The sequence below is a fragment of the Protopterus annectens genome, chromosome 1.part2, assembly GCF_019279795.1.
Source record: "Protopterus annectens isolate FY-2018-M chromosome 1.part2, PAN1.0, whole genome shotgun sequence".
Classification (NCBI taxonomy): domain Eukaryota; kingdom Metazoa; phylum Chordata; order Ceratodontiformes; family Protopteridae; genus Protopterus; species Protopterus annectens.
Window position 1 is genome coordinate 1019950933 of NC_056727.1, and position 14026 is coordinate 1019964958.

At 37.4% G+C, this 14026-nt stretch overlaps 1 protein-coding gene across 1 annotated transcript in view; it reads right to left on the reverse strand.

Moving 5' to 3' along the window:
* Positions 1 to 14026, reverse strand: part of LOC122792225 (CUB and sushi domain-containing protein 1-like) — a 3080606-nt gene that overhangs the window by 895564 nt on the left and 2171016 nt on the right. Inside the window, exon 41 of the mRNA XM_044059969.1 lies at positions 4779 to 4892. Within this exon, the coding sequence (XP_043915904.1) occupies positions 4779 to 4892 (114 nt within the window). The remainder of the gene's footprint in view (positions 1 to 4778; positions 4893 to 14026) is intronic.

Here is a 14026-nt window from a genome sequence, read left to right on the forward strand (position 1 = left end):
AGAAACACAGCAAACTTTTTTTTTTTTTTTAACAGAACAAAAAAAAAAAAAACTAAAGAGACAAGAGGAGAAGTCTCTCACTCAAACGACAGTCTCTTCTAGACAGAGGAAAAGTCTCTAACTTAAACGGCTACTCCTTTAAGAGAAAACAACAGGGGAAAAGCCCTATAATTTAAACTGGTAGAAAAAGAGTTCTCTAACTTAAACAAACTTCTTATGCTACAGAAGGGGGTGACAGGATAGCTTAATATAAAATATCAACAATAATTCTCTCATAGAAATTGGAGCCAGGATAGGGAAAAGGTAACAGCCTAGTGAAAGTACGACGGCCAACAACAGCAATAACACCAACAATGCGAGAATGTCACAAATATCAAAGTAAACACTAACAGAAGCACAGACTAACCAAACACTAAGAATTTGGGACAAAACTAGTATAAATGACGAAGAAAGATTCCACTTAGTCTGAGCCAAGTAGGAAGCACCCAATCTGTTTAGCGGTAAATGAGATCTGGGTAATCTCCCTAAGCATGATGGGATAGGGTATTGCCTCGAGCCAGTGGAAGCTCTCGAGCTTTAGTATAGGCCGAGTCAGAACAGATTCTCGGTTCCAAACACAACCAGCAAGAATGAAGATGAGATTGGACAACATAACATCTATAGTTTCTGGTTGCTTGAGTGTTACTATTAAAAATAGGCCTGATTAATCCTGTACCCTATACTATTTTGTTTGGTTTGACTTGTTCTCGGGTTGAGGAGAGAGGGAATTTATTCCTATAAATCTCTAAAACTCTAAAAATGTAAGATATTTTTCTGCTAGGAGAAAACAGAAAGTGAAACACATAAAAATATAGGAACAAGACATCCAGTTGTGGTCTGTTTCAGAAGAAACAGACATTATTCAGCTGGATATAGAATTTGCTTTGCATCATGTCTCATAGTGAATCAGAGAGCATGGCAGTATATGATTTATATATTATTGTTGAAAGTCAATTGGTTGACCAGAAAAAAAACAATGGTACAATTGATCAAAATTCAGCTTATCACATGTGCAGGCTTTATTTTATTTGGGAGATCGTGGAACAGTGGGGTTTGGAGAATCTGCATTAGGGCAGCTGTGGTGGTGCAGAGGCTAGCATTGCCACCTCATAGCAAGAGGTTCACCGGTTCGATCCTCGGCTGCAGTGCCTTCTGTGTGGAGTCTGCATGTACTCCTTGTGGTCACGTGGGTTTCCTCCGGGTGCTCTGGTTTCATTGGACACTCTAAAATTGGCCATAGGCGTGTGTGTGTGCCTTCTGTGGAAGGTTGGGTGCCAGGCTGGCAACTCAACACCATAAAACTCCACTGCCAATCATAAGCAGACAGGAGATCTGCTGAGGCGACCCCTAACCGAGAAAAAGCCAAAAGAAGAATGAAATCTCAGTGTTGGTATTTATAATTATCAGCGGATATGGGAAGTGCAGGGAAGCTTGTCCCATTGCATAAAAACATGTTTTAATTTTTTAAATATGTTTTTCAATTGGTTTGTGATTAAGCAGTTGAGTTTAATCACTTGCTGTTCAATATGTCAACATTTTGATATATGGACATGTATAGATATCTATCTATATATCTATATATATATATATATATATATATATATACACATATATATATATATGTATATATATATATATATATATATATATATATATATATATGTGTATATATATATATACACATATATATCTATTTCCCATTTTGCACATGGTGTCTGGGTATTAACAGTGACTGTCACCTAAAGCCAATGCAATGTTCACTATATATTAAAATGTCGACATGGAAAAACATTGTCAGTCATTAAATTATCTTCTTCACATCAGCACCCATTTTAATTTGCCAAAGAAATGGTCGATGACACTGTGACAATGGCAAAAAAAACTCCCTTTCTATGATCATTTACTTACAAAAAAAATATGCTCTTTTTAACGGTTACACTAAACCCACTTTGCCTGAATAACATTACTGTCAAGGTAAAGGCTTTTTTATAAAGTAATATGTAGGTTTGGGGCTAGGGGCAAATGCAGCCATAAGGTTAACTTTAGCATACTTAAAGGACTGTCAGGAACTATTCCAAATATAGCTCAACCAGAAATTGTTAATGACTTTAGGCCAATTTTTAATCTTCCCTGTCTAGGCAAACTCCACAAAAAATCATGCTCTCACAGCTCTCTAAATATATAACAAAAATATAACATATTTTCACCATAACAACATGGATACTGGTCAAGCCAGAGTTCAATGGCCATGCACACTGACAGAAGCAGTTTCACTGGGAATTTCACCGGATAGAACACAATCTGTTCATTAGTGATCTTACAGTTAATGGCATCAGTGGACACTTCCTCCCATGCTTTAAAGACTTCCTTTGCAACCATCACTTTACACTGTAAAACAGATCCATGCTTCACTCCCACATCTTCCCTGAACAAAGGGGTCCTCCAAAGTAAAATTCTGTCCCATTTAATTTTCCTTCTGTATTTTAACTGACTTCCAGCTCAACTTCCATAGCTTATTAGAATACTCTACTCTTAAGACATTGTTAAAAGCAGCAAGAATCACAAACAAATTAAGAAAGCTTTAGAGGATGACCTTGTCCAGTTACCCAACTGGTTATCAAACAACAAACTTGTCCTCAATGCTGGAAAAACAAAAAAAAAATGTTCTTTAGTATGAAGCAGAGAATGTCATCAAACATAAAATAATAGACCGTTTAACTCAAGGATCAGATGCCACTAGAAACTAATCACCTCTTCAAATACCTGGGAGTGTAATTGATCAAAACCTTTCATTCCAATATGACCTCAAAAACATGTTTGTTTATTCACTTATTTATTTGCCAGGAAAGTCCAAGAGGGCATCAAATAACCTCTTTTTACACCAAAAGTCTTTTCTAACTGAAGTCAAGATTCAAGGTTAACTCCTCCCTCTTCTGCATCCAAAAAATTCCCCATTTCCTTACCCACAAGGAAGAGCAGCCATTTGAAAGGGAGACTCATTTGTTCAACAATCACATATGCCTCCCATAAATAATCTCATCCCCCTACAAGTAATATCTGACAATATTTTCAGATTTATCATCTGGAGACAAGACAATAAGCAGCACTTCTCTTTTCTCAACAAAGTCAAATGGCATCCTCCTATGTTTTCTTTAGAAAAGTCACAGAAGCAATGCAACAACCTCAGATCAGTCTCCCAAGGCACTTCCTCCCTTCATCTCCCTCAAAGCAAACTCCACTGCTCAGACAGTATCAACCCAAATTCAGATCATAACTAAAGAAGTTTCTTCGCCAAAACTGAATGCAAATGTTTCCAAAAGCAAAAATGCAAATGTTTCCAGACATACAACCCTCATAAGCCTTAATTCTTTTTCCTGCCCATTGTAGTCAGATTTCTTCTTTTCTTGCACTTATCTTTACACATTTTTCTACTGCTTCTATGAAGCTGCACTCTTAATTCTAAAACATAGCTATTTTATAGACATTTACATAGTCCAATCTTTCTTATATGTTAAAGCAGCACAATTGTTCTTGTTTTCCTGTATTAAATGTGCTGTGTAATATTACTTCAATTGTACTTATTCTGCACTTTGTATTTTATTACATTTTACATTTTCTCAGACACAGGAACTGTAAATAGTCCACAAGGATCAATGTTTCACCCTAGTTAACAAATGGAAATCTCTAGATAGATGAATAGCTAGATAAAATAGATAGATGGTTAGATAGATAGACAGATAGATAGATAGATAGATAGATAGATAGATAGAGATAAAGATAGAAATACACAAATATAAATTTTGTGTGTGTGTGTGTGTGTGTGTGTGTGTGTGTGTGTGTGTGTGTGTGCGTGCGTGCGTGCGTGCGTGCGTGCGTGCGTGCGTGCGTGTGTATATATATATATATATATATATATATATATATATATATATATATATATATTTATATATATGGGTCCCCTTCACATAGTCGACATTTCAGAATGTCAAAGACCATATGGCCGAGATTGAAATGTCGACCATGCAGAACCAGCATCTCCGTACAGTGTGGAATGGAAAGATTTCCATCTTCTGCACTGTAGTGAGATCTCAGGTAGCCCCCAGCTTGCAGCATGAAGGTAAGATTTTGTTGTGTTTTTTTTTTTCTTTCGCTGGTCGACATTTCATATGTCGATCATATGGTCTCGGCCATATGGTCTTCGACATTCTGAAATGTCAACCATATGAAGTAGATCCATACATATATAAATATATATATATATATATATATATATATATATATATATATATATATATACTCAAATATAATTGGGAGCCAATATATTTAAAAAATACATTAACCCCAGGGCCAGAGAAACCAAAATAAAATACCAAATAAATGCATAACATATTAGTATATTTACAGGTGGTCAAGTGCCCTATATTCCTAAACCCCATCTGTCTCTCTTTCAATATTGCTGATCATAGCCAGCATATTATATGTTCGAGATATGGATGCCAAGAAATTCACACTTCTGCACGTGTGTGTGTGTGTGTGTGTGTGTGTGTACATGCGCGCGCGCGTGTGTGTGTGTGTGTGTGTGTGTGTGTGTGTATGATTTAAATGAAACAAATTCAGAAGATTTCACATACTATTTCAAACTAACAGTAACATTAAGTATTAGGGATGTGAGATATCACTGCTCATTACTATGCATATAAATTCATTTTGAGAAAATGAAAAAAAAAAAAAAGAATTACCTTCACAAGATGGAAATGGACCAGCAAACTGAAGCCGAGTTCCTAGTCTACAGGTTGCAATTTCATTGCCTACAAGAAGGTATCCAGGAGCACATTTATATTTCACTGTGTCACCTATATGACAAGAAAAATAAATAAACAAGTATTACCTTTCAATCAAAGTTAATGTGAGCTCTCATGACTAACAACTTTAAAATGTCCTCATTTAGTTTAATATACTAGAGAAAATACAATATTAAAATCAGTTCATAGTTATTTTAATTTTCCATACTCTTCAATTTTATGCTAGCTGAAAAAGTATCACTGACACAAATGATAGCTTTTATGAGAGCTTATGACTTTCTAGGAAGAAAACTGTAAAGCATTAAATTTAACTAGATATTACATATATATTCTATGTTATCTACTTCAGCATTTTTGTGGGCTAGTGAACAGTATAATTCTATACTGGCAGAATTTTCACTCACTGTAATGTGGTCATTGGCTCCTTTTAATGTGTTACGTGAATCCAACATTGTAATATGATTTATTTAACATGTTTATAACCCAGAAAGAGACACTTTTAAATTTCCCTTCTTTTTCTCCTTCTCTCTCTCTCTCTCTCTCTTCCTATGCCTATCCAGAGACATACTCCTTGTAAACTAAAATGTGATGCTATTTTTCACACCCTAGAGATGACCAATAAAGTTTTTGTACTAGTCTCAATATAGTGTGGTACCCACATTCATAGATGACCCTTGAATATTAATGTCATGTATATGTGAAACATCTGAAAAAATATAAGACTGTTGCAACTACTACCTTATTATTCTATGTGGGACTATATTTTACTTATTTTTAAATTAAAGCAACTTAAAATTAACCTTACTAACAGCTTTCACAGGCTTTAAGGTAAACAGAATAGACATGATATGTAGTCTCTGAGATATAAGCGATTCATCACTCTGAAAGCTTGTAGAGATGAATTGTTCTTAGAAATAATGGATAAAAAGGAGCAAGAGAGATATTCCAATATACGTTCAAATGATCATCAGTGTCACAACTTTGAAATTGCAGACCCCGACATCATTAGCTGTTTCACACTTTTTATGATAGCTACTTTAGAAAGATCAGAATCCTCTACTGGAATATATTAATGGGGACTAAATCCATCTTTGCTGATCTTCCTTTTTCACTTAAGGCTCATGCAAGGACACACTTATAGGTGATTTCTTAGCATGGATACACTTTTACAGGATCAGCAGCACACACAAATATCTCAGATATTCTTTTGAATTAAAACATTTAATGCTTAATACTTTAACATTTAGTACATTTAAGACTTTTTCCTGAGGAATCATTATTCTGTCTACCATCTGCATTAAAGGCTGTGGTAAAAAGGCCCTGTATCTGCAATGCAGTATTTTGTGATTTATAGAGATATCAGCCATAATGAGGAAAGACTACATTGTCAGCTAATTTGAATCTCTATGAATTGCTGTTAACTACTGCAACTGCAGATAAGCATTTTCCTGTGGTAGTTAGGTTGCATCATTTTAGCACAGGCACCACTCTCACCACAGTCACAAACACACACACACACACACACACACACACACACACACACACACACACACACACACACACACACACACACACACAGACACACACACACACATGCACATGCATGCACACACACACACCTGTACACACACACTCATGCACGCACACACAAGCAGTCACACCACATACCCCATACCTGTCCCTACTGTCAAAATGTCAGTGATGTCTCCTTTTTCCCTGCTTTGGTAAATTACAGATGATTACACTCAGTTATTAATGTCAAACATTAGAGTTTCACAGCTCATTAACCTTCAGTAAATTCTGCTAGTGCCAAAGCTGTTATTCTAGCAATTTAGAATACCTCTGTGATGCCCCTGCACTGGCCCAGTAATCAAAGAGCCTCAATCCTCACCACTAGCACCAGTGAGGGACGTGCATACTGGGAGGATAACAAGTAAACACACAGTAAAGTACAATTTCCCTTAAGAGCACACAGAGATCACAGTCAGTCTGGGGCTGGTTTCTCTCTCTCTCTCCAGATCCCTAACAAGACTCCCCACTGGCACAGCTATAGGATTAAGAGCTCAACTGAGTGGTCAAGCCAAAACCTCCAGCACCCTCTGTGTTCATCCAGTGCTTTGTGCCCCTGCCCAAGTAGCTCACATACACACACACACATGCACACACACACACACACACACACACACACACACACACACACACACACACACACACACACACACACACACACACACTTTGAGATTTGATTTATATACAAATGCACAGACACTCCTGGGGAAGGCTGCACAGGTTCACTAGCTATGCCCCTTCTGCCCAGACTATATGGTAGTACCAGCTGCCACCAACCACTCTTACGTATCAGCTACTATAAGGCCCTTCCCATAGGGTGATCAATTCTACTGTATAATGTTAATGTTGCCCAAATGGTAAGTGTGACCAAGACTAAGGCTATTTAGGAGTGGCCTATACAGTATCACCAAATACATATGCAAGTACACTAAGAGCTTAAATATCTCTAACAAACCAGCCACAATTAAAAGGTTTAAATATATGTAATAATAAATAATAAAAGAACAAGACAATACTTAATAACTCAGCACAGTGACAACAGAGTTCAGAATCACAGGAAATATTTTAAAACAGCACTGCAGGACAGTCTCACATAAATACAGAAAATATCTAAACTAGTCTTACTATATTTCTATCTCTAAGGGAGATACTATGACCTAAGTCTTACTTACAGAGCAAAGCAAATGCAGATGAGAAGTGCTGAAGATGGATGTTTCAGGTCCAAAGACAAGATACAAAATGCACAGACTCGCTCTCTGAGATAGTTCTTAAATTACTACCAAACATTACTGCTGCATTATCACAGATTACATTCTTTGTCACCTCTGCCTTCAGTTTCCAGGCTAAAAGAAACTTAAAATTTAGCACCTCTATGTCAAAAATACTTATCTTTCAGAAGTTTGCCTAGAACTTGAATTTGTAAAACAGTTAAATACTTTTACCTTTGAAACCTGTAATTATTCCTGTTTCCAGACAATAGAAAAGCCTCCTAGCTCTAGATATCCTGTCTCTTTGCATTAACTTGCTTTATAGCACAGTCGTAAACAATTTCAACTTATTTTTGTAGAGTTTTGCAAGTTAACTTTGTATGTTCCAACTTCTACCATGAAAGCATACATTTGCACAGGCATATATTTTATACATATTTCTGCTCTTTTCCAGCAGGGTACACTGTGGTTACATTCTTGAAGCTCAACACACACTTCTGCACCAGCAGTTTAATACACACATAAACATATAGTTCTGTTACATTTGTAAGACAAGCCTACAGATCATATTAATATTTACAAATGACGTAGAATTATTTACAAAATTCTAGCTAGCTGGTCTGGCAGCCTCACAACCTCAAATGTTTTCATGAATTTCTCCTACTGTTAATTTCTATTGCTGTCTTGCACTTTTTGCATTTTGATTGAGATACGGGTTTAACATTTCCTCTTCCTCACTCTTATAAGTCACAAACTGTTGCAAGCATTGCATAATATTTGAGATCCTGTAAATATGCTAAAACGTATACTAATTAGTGTAGTGGGTATCTTCTGGGGTTTTGAATACTAACAGTATATGTTTCAAGTCTCTTCACTCCCCTGTTTCCTTGACTTTTGTTTTTCCTTGTATGTTTTTTTAAATGGTCTCCCTGGGGTCTAGTGGAGGTGTAGAGGATTTATGTCTTCTGCAAGATCTGGGAACACACAAGGTGTGGATCCTTTTTTGTGACTTTTAAGGTATGCTTTTTATCCTGGTGTCTCTAGTGGTTCCACTCACTTCTTTTCTTTTTTTTTTTTAAATACATGCCTTTAAGGAATATTATACAGAATACCCCTGGTAACTAGAGATCCCCCTAACCCACATCTCCTTAGTTATCATTCATGTACAGTAACACCCCCACCTCTGTTTTGTTTAAGTGCCATTAAGGCACGAAATACAAACTGTCCCTGGTGTGTAGTGTCCTCCCCTCCCCAGCTCACATTTTAAGTGTCTTTCAGTTACATTATGCAGAGTAACCTGTGTGTCCTTAAGGCATGTAGTTTAAGACATATCCCTGGTGGCTACTAGTTCCCCTCACCCCCAATCCCTGTTCTATGTTACTGCTGCTCAGGCATGAGTTTAAACAGGTATTTCTCCTATCTATTGATGCAGGCATGGCAGGTTAGTCTGAAGTGTGTGGAAGTATGTCAACCATCACCAGCCCCCTCCTCAGCTGATCCCACTCACAGACACACAAATAAATTCATCCTTATATATGTCTATAAATATATCTATCTATATACATATATATATATATATATATATATATATATATATATATATATATATAGATACACGCACACACACACACACACACACACACACACACACACACACACACCTGCCTAACTTACCACCTACTAATACCCAGGTAGACATACATTGACACATACACTCACACATGCAGCTCCTCACATACACTAACATATACACTCTCTAACATTATGTTACTACAAAATTACCCAGCACTTACCTCTACTGCGATGGATGATCACAGTCTTTTTGTCCGTGTTCACTACTGTGAGGGGTCTGGAGCATAGGCAGTTCCAGGAGAGAACACATAACTAATTACTATATGCCTCTCCACCAGACTCCCTCATCAGCATTTAGCATAAAGCAAACGCAACACAGTAGAGCTGTCTCTGAATTCCAAAAGGTCACCTTTAGCTGTACATATCATGTCCATCTTAACCTTTACAAATTCTCCCCTAAGTGTTTTTACCACATTAACACCTACTTAAAATAAAATATTGGGTACCTACATATTATCTCAACCATATGTCATGATTTGTACAGTTTTCACAAAATCAGGTCTGTTCAACTAAGAAGGGATGTGTCAACTGTTAGGTACTAATGTGTCACTTAGTTCTTTACATAGGAAGAGAAATAATGGCAACATTCCTCTTCCATGGTAGCATCCTTTCCAGCTGTATTCGCATGCCTCCTGCTTCTCATTAATCCTTGAAATTACAAGTGGTGAAAGGCAGCACATTCCCAACAACAGAAGCTGTCCATTTCACAGCCCTTTCCATGGCCACAATGTAATCTGCGAGTTACATTTCGGACAGATTTCACTAAATCACTCTGCATGTACAGGACCTCTTCTTAGTACTGTAACTGCCTTTTTGCAAGTGAACAAGTCCAGAATTACACAAATATCTATGTGAAGCACCTTAAGGTTTAACACCCTCGCACAGGTGTCCTGCAGGGGAGAAAGGTGGCAGTCCCCCAACAATCGCAGAGTCGTTTCTTACTCTTCCTTACAGGCCTTTTGGCTTTTCATGACTAGTGCCCATGGCAAGTTAGGGTGTATTTTGTGAGTCGCTTTGTGTTTGCTAATATTGTAATGAGAAATGCAGCTGGTATAAAGCGTCGTGCCACCATGGTGTTACAGAAACAATGAGGCGTGTCACCCAGATGTACAAATTTACCATTACTCCTCTTTCTGGGTCATACCCACTGTGGCAGAGTACTGCTTACTTCTTTACAGACCCCTTTTTAGGTTAAGAAACCTGTTACTGCACACATAATGAATTATGGCAGTGTGGACATCTGGTTGCGATAATACATAATTACCAAATATTGTTTTAACCTCTTTGTAAGGAATACCACAATTGTTTGCTTATTTGTTACTTGTTCTGTAATCCTAGACTGAATCTGAAGAATGTCCTCAACACCTGCTTAAAATAAAATATTGGGTACTTACATATTACCTCAACCATATTTCACACTGCTATTATTTGTACAGTTTTCTCGAAATCAGGTCTGTTCACATAAGAAGGGTTGTGTCAGTTGTTAGGTACTAATGTGTCGCTTAGTACTTTACATAGAAAGAGGACTAATGGCAACATTCCTCTTCCCTGGCAGCATCCTTTCCCGTCATATTCACATGCCTGCTGCTTGTCACTCATCCATAAAATTATAAGTGGTGAAAGGCAGCTCATTCCCAACAATAGGAGCTGCCCTTTCCATGGCCACAACGTAATCTGTGTTAGTTACATTTTGGATAGATTTCACTGAATCACTCTGCATGTACAGGACCTCTTCTTAATACTGTAACTGCCTTTTTGTGAGTGAACAAGTTCAGAATTACACAAATATCTGTGGGAAGCACCTTAAGGTTTATCACCCTCACACAGGAGTCCCACAGGGGAGAAAGGTGGCAGTCCCCCAACAATCGCAGAGTCATTTCTTACTCTTCCTTACTGGTTCCACTGGCTTTTCATGATTAGTGCTCATGGCAAGTTAGGGTGTCTTTTGTGAGTCACTTTGCGTTTGCTAAGATTGTAATGAGAAATGGAGCTAGTATAAAGCGTTGTACCACTGTGGAGTTACAGAAGCAATGAGGCGCATCACCCAGCTGTACAAAGTTTCACCACTACACTTCTTCCCACTGTGACAGACTACTGTTTACTTCTTTACAGACCCCTTTTTAGGTTAAGAAACCTGTTTCTGCACGAATACCGAATTATGGCAGTGCAGAAATCTGGTAGTGATAATGCAATAAGTGCCAAATATTGTTTTAACCTCTTTGTAAGGAGTACCACAATAGTTTTCTTATTTGTTACTTTTTGTGTAATCCTAGACTAAATTTGAAGAATGTCCTCATGGATCTTTGTTCTAACATTATTTAACTAGCTGAATATCTTGTAAATAAAACTGTGTACCAGGTTTTGAAATATGCTGTATTTCCTGTCAAGAAACTTGTTTGATACTTTTGATCAAAAACTAACTACATCAATACAGAAAAGATGAAAACCATAAAACACAAGAAAATTATTAATTCTCCTGCAGTGGTCTGTGTCTCATCACAAAAATAGACAGCTGCCCTCTTCCCTCTTCCAGCATACTCCATTCAGACAGCTAAACACTATGCAGATGAAGTGTGATGCTACAGAAAATATTTTTTTCTATGACAGATACTATAATTCAGGAGACTAAAATTCAATCTACTGTACTTTTTATACCTTAAGTTCAAAGGCTGCAAGATAAGGTTAAAAAAATTAAGCAGATCACAAAAAAGAATAATATGTGAATTTATGGTTTACCACAAGAGGGAGAAAATACTAACAGAATCAACTATCTCATTGTCTGGGTCCCTAAAGTACTGAATTTATCATATGCCATATTTGTCATATAGAAGCAAAAAAAAAATGCATCTTTGACTTCCAGCCACTCAAACCTCTTTCCACTCTCTACCACACCAATGACATCAAGATTATCACTGGCAAGTGTGCATATTACTCAGAGATTCAATCCTGAAAGCATGGTTTCTTAAGTTTATTGATACACACTACTATCAATCTACTAACCATTAAAAACATATACAATAAACTATATTCAAAAGTTACCTCCAGCCTTGAGGAAGGCATAATAAGACAGACTTAGTGCTAACTTGAGGCAATCCAAGTATCAAGGTTTATCCGGAAGTTGGTAAGGGTGCTACTCTACTTGACATGTAGTGGAAGTTTGTTCCAGAGGCAAAGTGCAGACTGGTCATGACTATTAAACCTGCACGTCTTATTTATATGTTGATAAAGGTTTAAGTTCTTTAACCAGGTAGTTGAAGAACCATTTGCTTGGTGAATGAATAGCAGATCAATAAAGGCTGGGTCTTTTATGCTATTAAAAGGCCGGGCGATGATACTGGACAAGTCAAAAAGACATCAAGTACAGGGAAAGGGCTGCTAATATGGCTACTTAACTGATGGTCTTCAGGTAATTGATCTTTTAAGTTAGGAAACTCTGAGTTATCTTAAGTTCAGGCATATGTTTCAAAAAAATAAATGACAAAGCGGGCATTATATTCTGTAATTGAAACTTAAGACTTCTTTCACTCTAGAAGAGATACCTTTAGAAATTAGTCATGCCATATATAAGGATTTTTGAAATACTACAGAGATAGGATGGACAAACAATACTGAATTATCAGCAAAAGTGCCTACATCCCTTATGATATTACTGACTGATTGGCTGACACTGTCTTGCACAGGGAAGTGTCTTGGCCTCCTATACTGGTGACATCTACCAGAAAGTGAGTGATTCCCTATGGATGCTAACATTAACAGTGGCGTATACATATCTCTGAGATAGAGGAGGTACACACAAGTGGGAAGGCACATACCTCTCCTCTACTCAAGCAACTACTGTAAGTTAATGAGCTGCCTAGTGGGTGGGAAGGAGATAATGCTCCTCAGGACCTCCAGGACAGCCTGCTTTTTACTACCCAATGCTTGTTGCAGGGGAACTGATGCACAAATTGGGCTTCACAAGGAGGATCAAATGGCCACAGGAATTTGGTCTTGCACAGGGATGCCCATCTCCAATCCCTGGGAGGTGAATATACCAGTTGTGTGTCTGGTTTGTGTGATACATTAAATACCTTCCAATGTAATATCACGAAATGTGGTTTGTCACTTGTGGTGCCCCTGCCCATCATGAAATTCATTCTCAAAACTTGCAGTTCTTACACACCAGAACTCACCCCAAACAACAATAAACTCCCTGACTCAGACATCTGATAAACTTCTGCCAATCTGAAGCTTTAGCAAACAGCAGCTCTAGTCAAACTCTGGCAACACAGCATTGCAGTACTGCATGCCTTGAAAAGGGTATATACCCCTATCCAGATCACAGCTCCAGCTGTTCTATCATGAAGCTAGTGAAACATAAGAAAACTGGGCATGGATATGAAGTACAAGGATGGTTGTTAGCTAGTTTGTAAGGGCAACAGGCTTTATGACAGCCATCTCAATAAGATTGTTAAAGGTTTTTAGTAGGAACAGTTTGAGAAGAGAACAAGCAGACAAGCTAATCTCAGAAAGTGCATCAGCCGCTTTTTGATTAATGTGCATTTAAGCTATAAGATCACTGAACTCTTTTAAGATCGAACAACTATGATATTATTCATGGTACAGAAAACTGGTACAGCGGGTTATGTTTTTTTATTGAATTTGCACATTTTAGAGGTTATCATAAACAAAGAATAACCAGTACTGGGGAGGTGTATCAATATACATCAAATATGTGATTTTATCATCAAGATGTAAAGAAGAGTTCCATATTGAACAAATAACAGCTAACATTCA